Here is an 18,625-nt window from a genome sequence, read left to right as displayed (position 1 = left end):
TATTCTTATTTTTGGTCAGGCCCCCTGTCCTTTACTGTGGTGTCCCCAGCTTTGTAGTATTTTTAAAATTCATTTTCCAGAAAGTAAACCTTCCTTTACCTACAGAGGTAAGAGGCAGTCATCTGGTTATGTGACATGGGGGAGAGGTTTATAAACTTCAAAGATCTAATTATAATTACCCTGTATAGAAGCTTTCAAACAGTATCTGTCTTTATCCCCACCCTTGACCCGTTAGTACCTCCAAAGCACATCTCCTTGCTTCCTGTTAGTATTCCTCAACTCTGAAGGTATTTACTTTGGCTTCCCCTATTCTGCTAAGTCAGTTACCCTTCTTCCACCACTTTAAATCTTCCAGGAAGCGTTGGGCCCTTTCTTTTCCTCTCCCATCCGCTAGCCCTTGGGTTTTATGCCTGTTTTGAGTCCTTTGCTATCAACACAGGGAGAGGGGTGCAAACCTAAATCTAGGTGTTAAATCCTCTGGTCCAGAATCCAGGAAAACATTTGTGCTTTCCACTTGCCAGACTCTAAAGGTATCAAATGGTTCATTTTATAAGACTGTAAAAGAGTCAGAATTCCAAGAATCCAAACATTAGCCACAAGAATTTTTCCACAAAGTCCTTTTTATTTATTTCGCTAGAAATTACTTTATTGATTAAATCACCAGGAATTTTCAACACAAGATTGAACATCTTAATGACCACGAAGGTTTGGGCTCTGGGACTTGTTCTGCCTCTCCCAGTCCTTAAAGGGGTTTAGAGAGAGAGACGTCATTAACAGAGACCAAATGAGATGGTCGCAGGTCGTCCTTTCCCAGTCATTGGACAAGCTGCTCAATTCTTGTCCAGAGCAGGAAAGAGCCAGTACTTCAGAAAAATCTAATAAAGAATTTGACAATGCAACGTAAGATCTCTCTTAACAATTTAGATTTATCAACAGTATTGGTCCAAACTTATTTGCTTCTGATCTAAATCATTTTGCAATTTACCTTTTTTTTGGTGTGTATGTAATTCTAACAAATAACCTCACTCCCTGTGCAGACATGAATCAACCCAGTGCCAAGAAAAAAAATCCCTCAAACCAGAATAGCTTTATCTTGCTCTTGGAAAGAAGTAACAGAGGTTTTTCTGCTTTTCTTCCACATATGAGATGAACAAACCTCTCCCTGAAGTCCAAAATGTTACTTCTGGCCTTGGAATGTGCAGCTTATGATGGGCTGATTCAAATCACCTCGAAAGGGCCACTGGAACTACTACGCAGGCGGCCTTCTTTGGAAATTTCTTCTTAAAATAAAGTTCTGAGAATCGTTCATGATTGTGTACAAAGGCTCTAAGGTCCAAACAACTTCTGCTATTCCATCTCATGAACTAGGCTCAGAGGAGGCATTGGAATTGTCAGGAGCAAGAGCAGTAGCAGTGGCCCCACGAGGTAGGACCTCAATAACTCGAGGCTTGTCAATGATCCGGGCTGTCCGGTTTCCCTTTTCCACAATACCGACGATCCATGCTTGGTGACCCTCTCCATACTTGGAAGATTTGATTTCAGAACAAAAGCGAGCTGCCTGTTCTCTTGGCAGACAAATCAGTAATCCCCCAGAGGTTTCCGCTGAGGTTCCTTGAAGGAGCCCAAAGCGCCCACTGGCCTTGCTGATGGCGGCCATCTTGGCAATAATTGGCAGATTATGAATTACAAATGACACCTCATTTCTCTGTTGTTTTGCAAGGTTCTGAGAGTGTCCTAGAATGCCAAAGCCTGTGATATCTGTGGCTGCGTGTGCATTAAACGTATGCATTAAGCCAGCAGCAGTTCTGTTTAGGGTCGCCATATTGAACATGGCTTCCTGATAAGCCAGCTCTACCTCTTCTCTGGAGACCACCATATTTATTTTATTCCATCTCTCAGGATTATCTAGCCATTGGTGGGCATTGACAGCAACTTGGGTTCCTAAGGGTTTGGTTAACACCAGCACATCCCCCACAACTGCACTGTCGGGCATGATGAATTCATTGGGCTGACATACCACAGTGGCAACCCCACCGACGATAATCCAAGGGTTTACCACCGTTTGTCCACCAGTCACTGCAGTCCCTCCTTCCTCAGCAGCATCGCGAAAGCCTTTGATCATGAGTGGTGTTATCTTTTCTCGTTCCTCCTCGGTCATACTCTGGCTGACGCTGAGTAACATCAACATGTTGTCACATTCGGTGATGCCCATGGCGTAGAGGTCACTCAGCACATTGGCACACGCTATGCGCCCCATCATGTAGGGATCTTCCACCAAGGGGTAAAAGAAGTCCGTGGTCTGCACCAGCGACAGGCCCCCGTGCCTCAGCGGTATGACGCACGAGTCCATCCCAATGCCCAGGGCTGGAAAGGTGGGGTTGGGTTCGGCCCCGGCCGCCAGGCCGCCTTCCTGGGCCGGCTCTTCATGGCCTCCCACCAGGCCCAGGCCCAGCGCGGGCCGCACGTCGGGCCGCGTCAGTCCCGCCAGGAGTTTGAGCAGTGTCTCCTGGGGGACCTTGCAGCCTCAGCCCTTCATGCCGGAGAAGCCCGTCAGCCGCCAGCTCGGGCTGAGGCCCAGCGCCTGGGGCTCGAAGGGCCGGTAGCTCGAGAAGCCCCGGCCCAGGGACAAGCCCGCGGGGCCCGAGCCTTCCGCGGCCGCCGCCACCACCACCTCTCCGCCGGCTCCCGTCACCGCGGCTTCCGCCATTGCGCCTGCCGGTCAGGGAGGGAAAAGAGGAGAGGAGACCTCCCTTCTATTTTCTACTCCAGTTACCACCGACTAACAGATATTACCGCAGAGAGTCCCCCCGGCACGACTCGCGCCGCCGCACTCACGCCGCGCCGCGAGCTCCTGGCCTTCCTGAGGGAGGGGCCTCCGGCTCCCATACTTATAGTCCTAGTGATTGACAGCCGTGCCATCCAATGATGGCTCCGCTCCCGAGAGGCGGGCTTCCTTCCGTCTAGCAGATAAATTACAAATCAACCAGCCGCTTGCGAAATCGGTCCCGGTGACATTACCCGCCAGCGCTGCGGTTCGCTCCCCCAGTTGTAATTTAAACGCTCTCCTTGGAGTGGCTGACGGAACTTTGCTCCCCTAGAGACAGTTTACCAAGGGCAGCATTTTCGAAGATGGGGAAGATCGGTCACTTGGCAGATCTCACGCAGGTCGGAATGGTCCGAGGGTCATTTGACAGCGCTCGTGACCAGTCCAGGATAGGAAAACAGCCCAGGGAAAAATTCGGAAAGAATAATGAGAAATTAGATAGGAAGTTACTACCATTAAGCAAGCTAACACTAGCAACAAAATAATGAAATGTTAAAATGGGCTTCAAAGAATTTTGAGATTCAGGGGCGCCTGGCCGGTTCATTCGGAAGAACATGTGACTCTTGATCTCGGGGTCTGAGTTCCAGCCCCACATTGGGGGGTCGAAATTACACTTATTCAAAGAATAAGATCTTAAAGTCTTCTAAGACTCTTAAGTCCACCACTAACTGTGAGTCACTTTCCCTCTCTGGCATCAGTTGACTTCTGGACAACAAAGTAGCTTATCTTGTTCTGTTCTAAAGTTTCTATATATCTTTAAGTTAGTATATATGGTAATCTGTAATGTATCCATTAAGAGCAATTTGCCACAACTTTACATAATACCTTTGACTCAGCAGTTCCAATTCTAGGACTTTATCCTACAGATGTACTCAGGAGCTGTGAGTGGGAAATGATAGAGTTCTTTTATTTTGTTTTGTTATTTCTGTGCTGCTTGTAATATTAACATACTGGAAAGAACTTAAATGTTTATCAGTTGTGATTAAAATAAATCGTGGTACATTTGTATAATAGACTACCCAAGCAACTCTAAAACAGGATGAGAAAACATTGATGTAATTATATTGATAATAATTACAATTCTAAGAGGTATCTTTCTTAAATGCTTTAGTATATTAACTAACTTAGTTCTTACAAAAACCTTTGAGTTAGGATTCTTTCCACGTTTTACAAATAAGGAATATAATGCACAGAGAGATTAAATGACCCACTCAAGGTCATAGCCAGTTTAGAATGGAGCTGGATATGAATCCAAGCAAACCTGTTCCAAAGACCACCAGGTTATATTGTCTATGATGTTTGTTAAGAGAAACAAGCAAACTTCTGAGCAGTATTTATAGGATTCTATTATTTGTTGTAAAAGGGGGAAATGTATGCAATGGCATATTTCTGGGAGGAGAATCACCAGAAACTGGTGAATTGATTGCCTCTGGGGAGAGAATGAGGTGGTTTCGGATGGGAGATTCTTCACTAAATTATCTTCTTGTTCCTTTAACATTTGGACCTTAAATTTTTTTAAATTTTTTAAAAAAGATTTTACTTATGTATTTGTCAGAGAGAGAGCGAGAGAGCACAAGCAGGGGGAGCAGCAGGCAGAGGGAGATGCAGGCTCCCTGCTGAGCAAGGAGCCCGATGCGGGACTTGATCTTAGGACTCAGGGATTATGCCCTAAGCCAAAAACAGATGCTTAACCAATTTAGCCACCCAGACGTCCCTTAAAGTTGTTGTTGTTTTTTTTTAAATATTTAAGTGTATTACATACTTAAAACAACAACAACAACAACAACAACAAACTGCCTATGAGACTACAAATTCGTACAACCATTTTGTAGAAGAGTTTGGCTTTAACTGATTAAATCAGACATGTGCAAACCCACTCCCCGTCAGTTCTAGCCATAAAAAATGCCCTAGAGAAATTCCTGCAAAGGTGCCCCAGTAGACACGTGCAAGAATGTAGGAGCTCTGGAGATTGATTACACAACAATGTGAAGAATGAACACTACTGATCTATACACTTTAAAAAGATAAGACGGTAAATTTTACGTTATGTGTATTTTACCGCAATTAAAAATGTAAAAACATAGGAGATACTTATAGCTCTTCTCCTAAGTCATTACATTTAGCTTTTATTATTCTTCAGTACAGTGTGAAGGCATGGGTTAAACTGGAAGAAACTCAAACATTAAAATTAGACTGAGTTGCAGTCTTGGCTCTACTAATGACATTGGGCAAATTGTCTAACCTCTAGGAACCCCACTTTCACTACCTATAAAACAGTCCTTTCACCTGAAGATAATTATAGACACCAGATGGAGTGTTTATGAGAATTAAATTTTTAAAATATGTGTGAATCTCCTAACATGGTTCCTGGCTTAACATAAATGACAGAACCTAGTATTGTACACCACTGTTAATGTGGATGTAGTAGGGGCTGGAATTTAAGTTCACAAAACTTATAACATCTTGGAATTTTTTAAAAAATAAAAACAAGTCCCTTTGTCTTCCTAAAGGAAAAGAAGACTGGAAGACCAGAACACTGGAAGCAACCGTGTGTCTGTTAACAGGGAACGCATAAACAAATCGTCATATAACTACCCAATGGGATATTGTTTATCTGTGAAAATGAATGATAGGTCTAGACATCATCAATATGGATAATCTCAAAGATAAAATGTTGGGAGCAAGAAGCCCATTGCAGAAGAATCCATAAACTAAGATGCCGTTTATACAAAGTTTAACACCAGGCAAAGCAGTAATATATTGATAAGAGATGCAAAATGATTTAAGAAAAAATGTTTTTAAGAGTAAGAGAGTTGGGATCGGGAGGGAGACAAACCATAAGAGACTCTTAATCTCACAAAACAAACTGAGGGTTGCCGGGGTGGGTGGTAGGGAGAGGGTGGTTAGGTTATGGAAGGTATGTGCTATGGTGAATGCTGTGAAGTGTGTAAACCTGGCGATTCACAGACCTGTAGCCCTGGGGCTAATACTACATTATATGTTAAAAAAAATTAAAAATTAAAAAAAAAAGGAGTAAGAGAGTGGATGATTAACAAAATTTAGCATAGGGATTATCTCTGGGTAAGGGGGCCTAGGGTTCCGTTTTCTGTTCTTGGTCTGGGGTGGAGTTACATGATGTTCTTTAAACCATGCACATCTATTTTTCCCATGCTCTTTTTGTAAACTGCATGTCAACATTAAAAAAAAAAGGAAAAGGTGCTGTATTTCAGAATTAAAAATACTAAACGGAAAACGAAATAATGAAAAAACAAGATATATGGAAGCAAGAGACCTCTGGATTTTTTTTTTGAACACTGGATTAGCTGTCAGTGAGCTGCCTGCCCTTGAAGAAGAGATACAACCTTTGTACATCTTAGTTTCCCCTTCTGTAAAATGAGGGTCATCTCTGCTTAGGGTCCGATATAAGGATCATATGAAAATCTCCACTATGAAAACTTCTTTGTAAAATGTTCAGTATAGGGGACGCCTGTGTGGCTCAGTGAGTTAAAGCCTCTGCCTTCGGCTCAGGTCATGATCTCAGGGTCCTGGGATCAAGCCCCACATCGGGCTCTTTGCTTGGCGGGGAGCCTGCTTCCCCCTCTCTCTGCCTGCCTCTCTGCCTACTTGTGATCTCTCTCTCTGTGTCAAATAAATAAAATCTTTAAAAAAAAATAAAATGTGGGGCGCCTGGGTGGCTCAGTGGGTTAAAGCCTCTGCCTTCGGCTCAGGTCATGATCCCAGAGTCCTGGGATCGAGCCCCACATCGGGCTCTCTGCTCAGCAGGAAGCCTGCTTCCTCCTCTCTCTCTGCCTGCCTCTCTGCCTACTTGTGATCTCTCTCTGTCAAATAAATAAAATCTTTAAAAAAAAATAAAAATAAAATGTTCAGTATATTGTACCTGTGACGGATCTTCCTATCACTAAGGGAAAAATGAAAACGCTCTGCTTACATCTGCAGTCACCTCACCTGAGTTAAAAAGTGATTAGATCAGGTGCCCCTGTTTATATGCTCTCTTTGTTCTTTGGACTTTCTACTCTTGGCATTTATGACAGTTTGGAATTTTTTTTTCAAGATTTTATTTATTTATTTGACAGAGAGGAAGAGGGAGCAAGCAAGAGAGCACAAGCAGGGAGAGCTGCAGAGGGAGAAGGAGAAGCAGACTCCCTGCTAGCAGGGAGCCCGATTCTGGGCTCAGTCCCAGGACCCTGAGATCATGACCTGAGCCGAAGGCAGACACTTAACCAACTAAGCCACCCAGGTGCCCCTCTTTTTTTTTTTTTTTTTTAAGATTTATTTATTTATTTGAGAGAGAGAGAGAGAGCAGAAGTAGAGGGGAGGGGCTGAGGGAGAGAGAGAAGCAAACTCCCCACTGAGAGGGAGCCCTATGGGCTGGATCCCAGGACCCTGAGATCATGACCTAAGGCAGCCACTTAACTAACTGGGCCACCCAGGCGCCCCTGAAATTCTGTATTCATGTGATTACACCACGACTGTCTGCCCCACTGGTCTGCAAGCTGCATGGGGCTGGGGCTGCCCTGTTGCATCCACCCTGGCTGCCTTGGCACTTTACATGGCAATGACATTTGATGAACAAATACATCATTTCATGCAACACAATGTGCTGAGCTCATATGAAGAGCTTGCACTTCATCTCCTCATTAATGCTCATAGCAGCCCCAGGGAACTGGCATTATTAGCTCCATTTTAGAGATGAGGAAACTGAGGTTTCCTCATAGGTCAGGAGTCTTGCCCAGGGTCACCTAGTGAAAATACAAACCTAGGTCTGTTTGACCTGAAGGCTTGTGCACTATCCCTCGTCCTGGGCACTCCCCACCTTGAGAATACTAACAGTCCCCATCTGTGCACCTCAAGGAACCAGGACTCTTTGGAGGGAAGGTGTCTTTTCTTTTCTTTTTAAGATTTTATTTATTTATCAGAGAGCGAGTGAGCACAAGCAGGGAGAGCAGCAGGCAGAGGGAGAAGCAGGCTCCCCGCAGAGCAAGGAGCCTGATTCAGGGCTCAAGCCCAGAACCCTGGGATCATGACCTGAGCTGCAGGCAGATGCTTAACTAACTGAGCCACCCAGGCGCCCCTGGAGGGAAGGTTTCATCCCTATAGTTCCCTAATGCTTCTATTTGGAAGCAATGTTCACTCAGGCCAAGAAAGTTAGGAATCTGCCTTGGTCAGGGACCAACCCACTAGGCTCAGAACAAGTTCATGTGCCATTGTGCAAGTGATCCACATGAGGCCTCTCAAGGTTGATCCTTGTGACTGTATCATGAGCATTTGAAAGCATTCCTTTTATCTTGTTCTTGTTTTTCACTGAGAGAGCCACTGAACCACGTTTATGGCTTGGGTTAAAACTTATGGGTCAGAGATTGCAAGAGTACAAACCTGGAGGTGGGAAAGCAGACAAAGGAGAGAGAGGTTTTAAAGAATAAGAGGGTTTGAATACGAGCCTTTCGTTTGGTTTTCACATACAACAAAAGCAATGGGGCTAATGCTAGTTAGTTTTTTTTCTCATTATAATTTCCAGTTATAACACTACACTTTAAGGTTCAGTACACTTTAGTTTTTATTTTTTTAAGATTTTATTTTTAAGTCATCTCTACATCCAATGTGGAGCTCAAACTCACAACCCCAAGGTCAGGAGCTGTATGCTCTATTGACTGAGCCAATCAGGTGCCCCAGGTTCAGCACACTTTAAAGAATTTTTAAACTGTGGTAAACTATACACTCAGTGTTTTTCTAGTATACCTAAAATACTTCAATGGGTTTAGTAGACTTTTTCTTTCTTCTTCTTCTTCTTCTTCTTCTTCTTCTTCTTCTTCTTCTTCTTCTTCTTTTTTGGTTTAGTGCACTTAAAAAACATTTTATTTTATTTTTATTTTTTAATTTTTCTAAAGTCTTTATTTTTAAGTAATCTCTACATTCAAGGTGGGGCTCGAACTTACAATCCTGAAATCAAGAGTAGCATACTCTGTTGACTAAGCCAAAAAACTTATTACACAATCATTATGCTGTCATTGGAGAAAAATCACAAAATGCAGCTTAGTAAAAAGGAATTAAGTTAAATAACTCGAAATTCCTCCTCTCAGAGAGAAGTGTTCGCAACACTTAGTAGAGTGAATTTTAGACATTTTCCTTCAAGGTGTGAGGGGCCTCACACTGAACTCCAGGGGGCGCCCTGTCACCCCTCCAGATCAAGTGGAGCTGTGTGCTGTCTTCTTGCTTATACTTCTTAACTTTTAAAACAAAAACGGGATCATTCCTAGTATTTCTAGTAAGAAATAATATAATGGATGAAAATAATCCGTCATTAATAGATATCAACACTCCTGCTGGGATCACTCATAAATACTTATTGAAAACTTTTTTAAAAAAGATTTTAGGGGCGCCTGGGTGGCTCAGTGGGTTAAAGCCTCTGCCTTCGGCTCAGGTCATGATCCCAGGGTCATGATCCTGGGATCGAGCCCGGCATCGGGCTCTTGGCTCCGTGGAGAGCCTGCTTTCTCCTCTCTCTCTGCCTGCCTCTCTGCCTACTTGCAATCTCTGTCTGTCAAATAAATAAATAAAATCTTAAAAAAAAAAAAAGATTTTATGTATTTGACAAAGAGCACAGCAGGGAGGGGCAGAGGAGGAGGGAGAAAGAATCTGAAGCAGACTCTGTGCTGAATGTGGAGCCTGACGTGGGGATTGATCGCATGACCCTGAGATCATGACCTGAGCTGAAACCAGGAGTTGGACATTTTATGGACTGAACCACCCAGGTGCCCCCTATTTATTGAAAACTTTGGTGCACTAGATATTGAAGCTATAACAGTGAATTCCAGGCAGAAGTCCATAAGAAAGATCAATTATTAGTTAGGAATAGATATTGAGGAGGGAAAAATGAAGTCTGAAGAGAGGGAGGATAGGAAATCTGGCATGTGAATGTGACTTTGAAGTAAAGATCTGAATAAAGGGAAGAATAGCATGCAGATATCTGGGAAAGAGTGTTTCAGGCAGAGAATGGCAAGTGCAAAGGCCCTGAGGCAGGAATATACCTTGGGGCATTCTAGGAGCAACAAGGCAGCCAGGATGACTGGTACACATTGAGTGGAGAGAGCTGAAGGGAATGAGGTCATACAGGTGTGTCACAAGATTGGTGAAGATGGCATAGGACATAGCACCTTACATGTCTTTGTAGGACTGATGTAATCTGACTTTTACTCTGCAGTAAAACCCCAGAGGTCAAAATATTCCCCATTGGTCTCAGCCCCCACCACCCTGGCCCAACATCCAGGTCAGTGTGCCCATCACCGGCCCCTGACCCTGAGCCTGACCCAGGCCAGGCACAGCCTCAGTCCCCAATCCCACCTTCCCTGGGCTTGTCCTTTGGGGCTGCCAGCAATAGGCTGTACCTTGGGAAACTTCAGAACTGACACCTATGTTCACAGCCCCTCACACTATTAACCATCTTCCATCACCTTATGGGGCAGGAAGTTTCATCTTTGCCTTTGGGGTAAATGTGAGAAGCCATACTAAGTTACTGCTTGCCATAATAACAAGAGAGACGCAGGACAGAAAGAGACTCAGAGTGATGGCAGAACTCAGAGAAGGGAAGGTTTGGAGAGGGAGATAAAGAGCGAGAAGGTGATTTGGAAGGTGCTGAGGAAGGGACTCATGGGATAACCTGGCAAAACAGCATTCTTGGCAGAAAAGCACCCATGGCAAAGGCCCCAAGATGAGCAAGCCTCGTGCATTGGGTGGAGGCCAAGTGTGGCTGGTGACAAGTGGGTGAGGGAGAGAGGAGGAGGAGGTGATGTCACAGTGGCAAAGAAGGGCCGGATGTGCAGGGCCCCCGGACTATGGTATGGCCTTTGGCTTTGGCTCTGGGTAAGATGGGAGCCATGGGATGGTTTAGACCAGAAGGGTGACATGGTCACTCTGGCTGGGGTGAGAGTGGACTGGGTTGGCAAAGTGGATGCAGAGAGACAGTGAGGAGGCTCCTGCAAAAACCCAGGGGAGAGACGATGGTGACTTGGTTACATCAGAGATAATGATAAGTGGTCGTATTTTGGGAATTCTGGAACCAACAGATTTCCTGAAGGATTAGATGGAAGGTCTGATCCCCCAAGGTTGGGATGCCTGGGTGGCTCAGTCAGTAAAGCATCTGCCTTCAGCTCAGGTCATGATCCCAGAGTCCTAGGCTCGAGCCCCCCATTGGGCTCCCTGCCTAGCAGGGAACCTGCTTCTCCTCTGCCTCCCCTGCTTGTCTACACACACACACAAACACACACACACACACTCTCTCTCTCTCTCTCTTTCTCTCTCTTGCATGTACTCGTTCTCTCAAATAAGTAAAGTATTTTTTTAAAAAGATCCAATGGGCCATGTGAAGGAATTTTGTAACTTTTTTCCTAAGAGAAAGGGGAAGTCACAGGATTGGTTTTAAACAGGGAGGTGGCATGGTTGTATTTGTGATTTTGAAAGATCACTCTGGCTGCTACATCAAGAACAGGCAGGAAGGGAATGCTGTGGCAGAGGATGGTGCGACTTGGACTAGGGTAGAGTAGGGTATGGGATGGACAGAACACAGCACAGTTCTCTCTGCCTCAGGGCCTTTGCACTAGTCACTGTTAATTACCCAACAACAATTCATGCCCAACAAACCCTATTATCTTCAAGACTTCAGGAAATCCCTCCCCTGTGACCCCATAACCCTGAAATTTCCTTGTTTTAGCCATTATCACACCAGATTTTCTCTGACATCTGTGAGGTCCTCATACCTAGGACCAGACCTCACTGGATTCCAGGAGCTCAATGCCCAGCATGGGCTCTGGTGCAGAGAAGGCCTTATGGAACTTTGTTGAATGAATAAATGGAAAGAATGTGAATAAAGTGAGAGATTGACGCCCCGATATTTGGAGCTCACCTCTGTGCTCTCTCTCTCAAATAAATAAATAAAATCTTAATAAAAAAAAAAAAGATGTAACACACACCAGTAATTTGCTTTTCTTTTCCTTACATCAGCATGACAATCTTTCTGTGCTAGTACATGTCAATCTACCATATTTTGCTAAAGGCTGAGTAGTGTTTCATAAAACGGGTTTACTTAACTGGTATAACCAACTTCTTATTATTGTTAGATATTCAATTTATTTTTTCCTCTTCTATTCTTTAAGAGATTTTATTTGGGCCTCTGGGTGGCTCAGCTGTTGGGCGTCTGCCTTTGGCTCAGGTCATGATCCCAGGGTCCTGGGTTCCAGCCCCACGTTGGGCTCCCTGCTCAGCGGGAAGCCTGCTTCTCCCACTCCCCCGCTTCTGTTCCCTCTCTCGCTGTGTCTCTCTGTGTCAAAATAAATAAAACCTTTAAAAAAAAGATTTTATGTATTTATTTGACACCGAGAGAGACAGAACAAGCAGGGGGAGTAGCAGGCAGAGGGAGAGGGAGAAGCAGGCTCTCCAGTGAGCAGGGAGCCCTATGTGGCGCTCAATCCCAGGATCCTGGGATCATAACTTGAGCCGAAGGTAGACGCTTAACCGACTGAGCCACCCACATGTCCCTATTTTTCCCTTTTTTAATTAAAGTATTTCCTTGAAGGGCGCCTGGGTGGCTCAGTGGGTTAAGCTTCTGCCTTCAACTCAAGTCATGATCTCAGGGTCCTGGGATCGACCTCCACATCGGGCATTCTGCTCAGCAGGGAGTCTACTTCCCCCTCTCTGTCTGCCTGCTTCTCTGCCTAGTTGTGGTCTCTGTCTGTCAAATAAATAAATAAAATCTTTTTTAAAAAAGTATTTCCTTGAATATCCTTGTTGCACTTATTTCAAGGCACCAGATTTTAGGAAGATCGCTTTAACAGGTGTTCCTCCTGGGGTGGTCAGAGGACTTGAGACTTTGTCTTAAGGGGAATATTAGATATAATTGTTCAGCCTGGAAGAGAGACTGATAAGTCGTGTCCACACTTCTGAAGGGGCTTCCAGATGGGAAAGAGAATGGATTTGTCCCGGGCATTTCAGCCAGAGAGAACCAGGTCTAAAGCATGGAAGTCACAGAGAGGCAAGCTCACATGTAATACAAGAAAGCATTTTCCTATGAGCAGAGCCACAGGAGATGCAGTGGACCTCCTTGGGAAGTCGTGAGCATCCTGTCTCTGGAGGGCTGGCAGGAGAACCTGGTTGAAGATTTACTAGGAAGTATGATATAAGGGACTTTTGTCCAGTAGGCCAAAGTTGAATTAGGTGATATTTGAGAGTCTTTCAAATCTGAAATTTTGTTACTATTTTTTTCAAAAGATTTTTACTTATTTATTTATTTATTTACGAGAGAGAGAGAGAGAGAGAGAGAGAGAGAGAAAGAAAGAAAGGAGGGAGGGAAGAGGGAGGGGGAGAGAGAGATTCCCAAGCAGACTCCCTGCTCAGTGCGGAGCCTGACACAAGGCTCCATCTCACGACCCCAAGATCACCAATCCCAAGATCATGACTCCAAAATCATGACCGGGGCTGAAACCGAGAGTCGGAACTTACCTGACTGAGCCCCCCAGGTCCCCTATTACAACACTTCTAACCCTAGGTATCCTAAAGGATGGCACAAAGAAGTTGGCAGGATGCCTCAGGGCTGGGAAGGTTTCGATAAGAGCTGATGGGGATGCGCATTCCAGGCAAAGGCTGATGAAAGATTGAGGGGAGAAAAGTAGGGCATGAAGCTAAAGAAAGTTATGGAGTAAGATTTGAGCTTACCCCAGGTAACAAAGAACTTCAAAGGTTGGGGGTGAGGTGGCCAGATGCTGGTTTGTGTTTAGGACCCTGTTTCCTTGGCAGTAGCTGGTTCCCGTAGGGTGAACATTTCACCCCAGCTCGGCCAGGTTCTCTTTGCTGAGAAATTCAGAGTATGTGGAAAGTTGGGCTGAGGTTGGCACTGAAGGACAACCTTCTTCTGCCTTTGTTGAAGAGGTGGAGAAGGGGGCCCTCTTCTAGCCACCTGGAAGACCTGGTGGTATTTGGGTTTTTCTAAGGGCTTTGCAATACCCTTTAGACAAATGTATTCTTTGGCTTTCCGTCAGCTCAGATGGGTTCCTGGGACTTGCCACAACGTGACAATTGGCCAAGACCCTCCAAATTAAGAGGGAGTCATCCACCACCTTGAAGGAGCTTCGGGAACATTCAGCTGGAGCAGCAGTGGAAGAAAGGGTTGAGAAGAGTCTGATAGGTGGCGAGACCAGGGAGGAGGCCTTCCTAATCACTTAGATAATCAAAGGAGCCGCTGCTTCCCCCTCTAAACACTCCACCTCATTATACAGTACAAACACGTTCCGCCATGACAAGTCTTCTGGGTTCTGTCTGACTTGTTTTCTAGATGGACTCAAGCTACCTAGTCAGAAGACAGGGAAGGTTTTCCTTTTTTCCCCACAGAAGTGGCGTGATGGCAGGGAGTTCACTTTCCTTGACGTAGCAAATAAGATAGGCTGGGGTTACCAGTATCCCCACTGTAGGCCAAATGTGAAGCTTGGTCATTTTGGAAGTTCAAGAACAACGGGGCACGTCTGGAGAACTAGAAGGGTGACCCAGCAGAAGACCTATTCGAGAGGGAGCCTTGATAGACGTGTCCTGAGGTTGGGGAGGCTCCGACTACTAGAATGACCTTGAGCCTGGAGTGACATTCTGGTTGGCCGCAGGTCAGAAGGGAGGCTCTTCCTGACTTCACCACAGCTCTGGTGTTTTAAGGTCTTGGGGCAAATAGCCAAGAACTGTTTTATCTACGGTTTTGGTTATAGAACTACAGCCAAGATGTGAAGCCTAGAGCAGCTCACATACAAGGGAGTGAAGCACAAGGGAAATATCTCTGAAGATTTTCTGAACTAGCAGAGGATCTGCAGGAAGCTGGAGATCTTGAACTAGCCCCTGGGGATAATGAGGCACAATGGCGGGTGTATTCACATTCATAGGATTCTACTGGAACTCACAGTCCTCCAGAAGCCTGAATTGTAGAGGGAGGAGGGAACCAAGGCCCGGAGGGTGAAGAGGGCAGTGGCACCACAGAGCAAGACAGTACTGCTTGGAACTAGCTCCCAGGCTTCTGGCCCAGAACAATAGGCTCTTTCGGACACCATCAACCATGTGCCGAGAGGCTGGAAAGTGAAGCCCCCGGAGTGAGGTCACCCAGTGACAATGGGGCTCCATGGCCTGCCCATGAATACTCAAGAGAGCCATCTGCAGAAAATCCCTACCTGTGGTGCATTCAGCTCAGCCCTCCCTCAGAAAATCCCAAGTAGAGTTTCTAGAACTTTAGAATGCCCTGGTGCCCCTAGCCATGAGATCATAAGAGCCATGGAATAGGGGGGTGGCCTCCCAGCCCCACCCACTCTGGGGCCCTCCGGGCCTTTGTGACCTCCCCTCCCCCACGAGGCCCAGCCTCCTTCCCCAGGTAGTTTTTCCGTCTAACTTCCTGGCAGGTGGGAAGCAGGGGAAAGGGCACTGTGATGAGCCAGATGTTTCTGCTAGAACCATCCTGACCAAAGTGGCCTATATTATTCTACCCAGGAGGAAGTGGTGGGTGGGGAGCCCCGGCTAGCAGGCAGCTGTGGACGGCAACCAGCTGCCTTTGCACCAGCAAATCTTCGGGGTGAATCTGAAAAGAGAACTTTGTCTTGGTTTGTCCTGGGTTTGTAGGCAGTCAGGCCTGGTGGATTGGGGGGAGAGGTGGTGGGGGAGGGGTGGCGGAGAAGGCCCCGGCTTGCTTTTCCTGCTGCCATCTACATCAGCCAGGAGCCCACTGGTCCCCAAACAAGCTCAGAGGCTCCCCGCTGCCACGCCCTTACTTAATGCAACCTTGTATTCATTTAAGCACCACAAGGAAAAGGGCTCAGCATGGCCGTACTGGAACTAAGGAGGCCATCAGGAATGGAGGCAGCCCTCCAAGCCGTCACCACTCCTTGTTCATAGACCTCACGATTAGCTCTCATGACATCCATTTCTCTGTATGTCTGCACCATTCTCCCCTCCCTTGTGAACTGGCCCGTCCCCTCTGCGTCCTCCAGGTTCTGTTCTGAAGGGAGCTAACTGATTGCTAACCTGCCACCAACTTATTATTTAATTTCATATATTAAGTTAAATCTATTATTTAATTTGGGCCTCCACTTTCAAATCCCCAACCTCTCTTTCTTGGACTGTACAGCTTTTTGCTCCTAAGAGCTCCCTGGAAAGCAAAAGCCTCTTCATTATCCTTAGAAGCAAGAGGAGCCCCAAGCATTCACTCATCAGTAAATATTTGCTGACTACATATTTATCTACTAGGCTCCATGCACTGTTTTAGGTACTGGGGATACAGCAGTGAATAGCGACGATAAATAATAAAGCTGTCCTGGAGGAGTTTATATTGTAATAGGGAAGATGGACAATAACCCGGGAGGATAAGTAAATTGGATAGTATAAGTAGAAGCCCACAAGTGCTAAGGAGCAAAATTCAAAGGAGATGATGCAGGAATGAGCCATGAGGCTTTCTTGGGAAAGCCAAGCAAAAGAATGGCAAGTGCAAAGGCCCTGAGGCAGAGGTATGCTGGAATGAGCAAAGAGCCAGGACAGCAGTGTAGTTGAAAAGGAGTGAGCAAGATGGGGACTGGGTTTCAGAGAGATAGTGAGATGACTGATAAATTAAAGCTTTTTGGGCTACAGTGAGAACTCTGGCTTGTATTTTGAGTGAAATGGAGAAGCACTGGAGGGTTTTGAGCAAGAGAATAAAATGATCTGATCTATATTTTTAAAGGATCTCTCTGGCTGCTGTGTGGAGAACAGACTATAGAAGAGACAAGGTTAGAAGCAGAGGGACCATTTAGGAGACTGCCACAAAGTCTAGGCACAAGGGGATGGTAGCTCGGGTCAGGAAATGAGTAGTGATGAAGATGAGAAATGGCTGGACACAAAGTCTTGTTTACTGTCTTGAATGGAGCAAGAGAAAATTCTCATTGTTTTCAGATGAACCCTTAGGAAAATAAGACATAACTGAAATCATTTTACCTGACAAAGGACACAGAAGACCTGAGCCATCCAGGCTGCTGAGAGCATCTTAGATGCACAGATTCTGGGTACCCCAGAACTTCCCAGTTGAGAGTCTCATTTGTCACTCCCCCATGAGATGATATGTTTGAGTCCACTTCCATGGAACACTGGAACAATTAGGTAATTGGAACAACCAAGCCATCCCGGAGAGAGCTGGCATCTGTTGGGTTAAGTCTATCTGAGGCGACCTTCACTCTGAGTACTGACCTTGGGTATGGCCAACCGTCACCATGCCAAGCACCATCAGTTTCTTTTCTTTTCTTTTTTTTTTTTTTTAAGATTTTATTTTTAAGTAATCTCTACACCCAACATGGGTCTCAAACTCACAACCCCAAGGTCAAAAGTCGCACACACTCCACCAACTGAGCCAGCCAGGCGCCCCAGCACGATCAGTTTCGTACTGTTCCTTTGATGCAGGCAAGATAACATCAAGCAGAAAGCACCTAATGAAGCCCATTTCCTCAGGACGGGGTGGCAATATGGCCGACACTCTGAGTTTCATAGACTCCTCTCTAGATACTTGGTCTGTTTAAACCCTGATGAGTCATTAGCTAGCTAAGTTAGAGCACAGAGTATGGAGAGACAACGAGGCCCTTGAAAGCCATGCCGTTAAACTTGGATGTGATCTTGTGTATGCAAAAGGGGGACTCCTCAGAGTTTTGAAAGCCTAAGAGAGACATGCTCAGGTTTCTTGAGGTTAATTTGGAATTCCCCAGGAGGTAGAACCTTCTCTAGAGGCAGGAGAGTGAAGGAAGAAAGAGCCATAGTGGTTGTATACTGTTCCCATGGGAACTGGTGGGGATTTGAACAAATGAAATGGAATAGAGAGACCCGAGTGGGTCCTCAGAGAAGTGAGAGATGATGAAGGCCCAGGACTAATGAAGTGTGTGTGTGTGTGTGTGTGTGTGTGTGTGTGTGTGTGTAAGGAAAATCGTGCCTCAGCACTTCCCCACCTGGTCCCAGACTGAGATCTCTGCACCCCAGCTCTTCGAGGAAGTCACCTTCTCTCTCCAACATGGAGCCGTGATACCCTAGAATCCTTGGGGCCTCCTTATGCTTTTATAGCTTCCTCAACCTTACAGTCCTCAAGCAGAAGGGGAAAAAAACCATTCTTTTGTCCTTTTAAACCGAAAACCAGAATCTGATAAATATGTAAATGAGTACGTTTGCCTACTGAAGCATAAGCTAAGCTACAACCCAAGCAGTGGTGACCTTGAGATCATTTCCTGAATCCCCTCTTTTTTAAAAATATTTTTTATATTTTTAAAAGATTTCTTTTTATTTATTTGACAAGAGATCACAAGTAGGCAGAGAGGCAGGCAGAGAGACAGAGGGGGAAGCAGGTTCCCAGAGAGCCTGATGCAGGGCTCCATCCCAGGACCCCGGGATCATGACCTGAGCCGAAGGCAGAGGCTTTAACCCATTGAGCCACCCAGGCGCCCCTAAATAAAAATCTTAAAAAAAAAAAAAAAGAATTTAAATTTTGAAGGTGGTCCAAACGAAAACCTTCACTTTAGAAGGGGCCAATTTGACTATTAATTCTGGTTAGATGTTCTGTGGCGAGATAATTAACAGTTTTTCCAAACAGGTCCAACCTGTATGGTTGATTACTAGGACTAACCATTTTTTTCTGTCACGAAGAAGGTGCAGCTCTAAATTGTTGCCAATGGTTATTTTTGAGATTTAGGTGTATGTGTGTGTGTGGGGGGGGGTGGATATTAAAAGAGAGTGTTCATCCTTTTACTTTACACGCTCCTGTGGTGT

General features: G+C 45.4%; 1 protein-coding gene across 1 annotated transcript; it reads right to left on the bottom strand.

The window, feature by feature from the left end:
- Positions 1–608: 608 nt before the first annotated feature.
- On the bottom strand, positions 609–2,856 carry SEPHS2 (selenophosphate synthetase 2). Its single transcript, XM_080829902.1, has one exon. The coding sequence runs from the start codon at positions 2,705–2,707 to the stop codon at positions 1,358–1,360; it is 1,350 nt and encodes a 449-aa protein (XP_080686028.1). The 5' UTR covers positions 2,708–2,856; the 3' UTR covers positions 609–1,357.
- Between the last annotated feature and the right edge of the window lie 15,769 nt (positions 2,857–18,625).

Source organism: Martes martes, assembly GCF_963455335.1.
Source record: "Martes martes genome assembly, chromosome: 18".
NCBI classification, from domain to species: domain Eukaryota; kingdom Metazoa; phylum Chordata; class Mammalia; order Carnivora; family Mustelidae; genus Martes; species Martes martes.
Note: the sequence above shows the minus strand (reverse complement) of the source record. Positions and strands in the feature narration are given on the sequence as shown.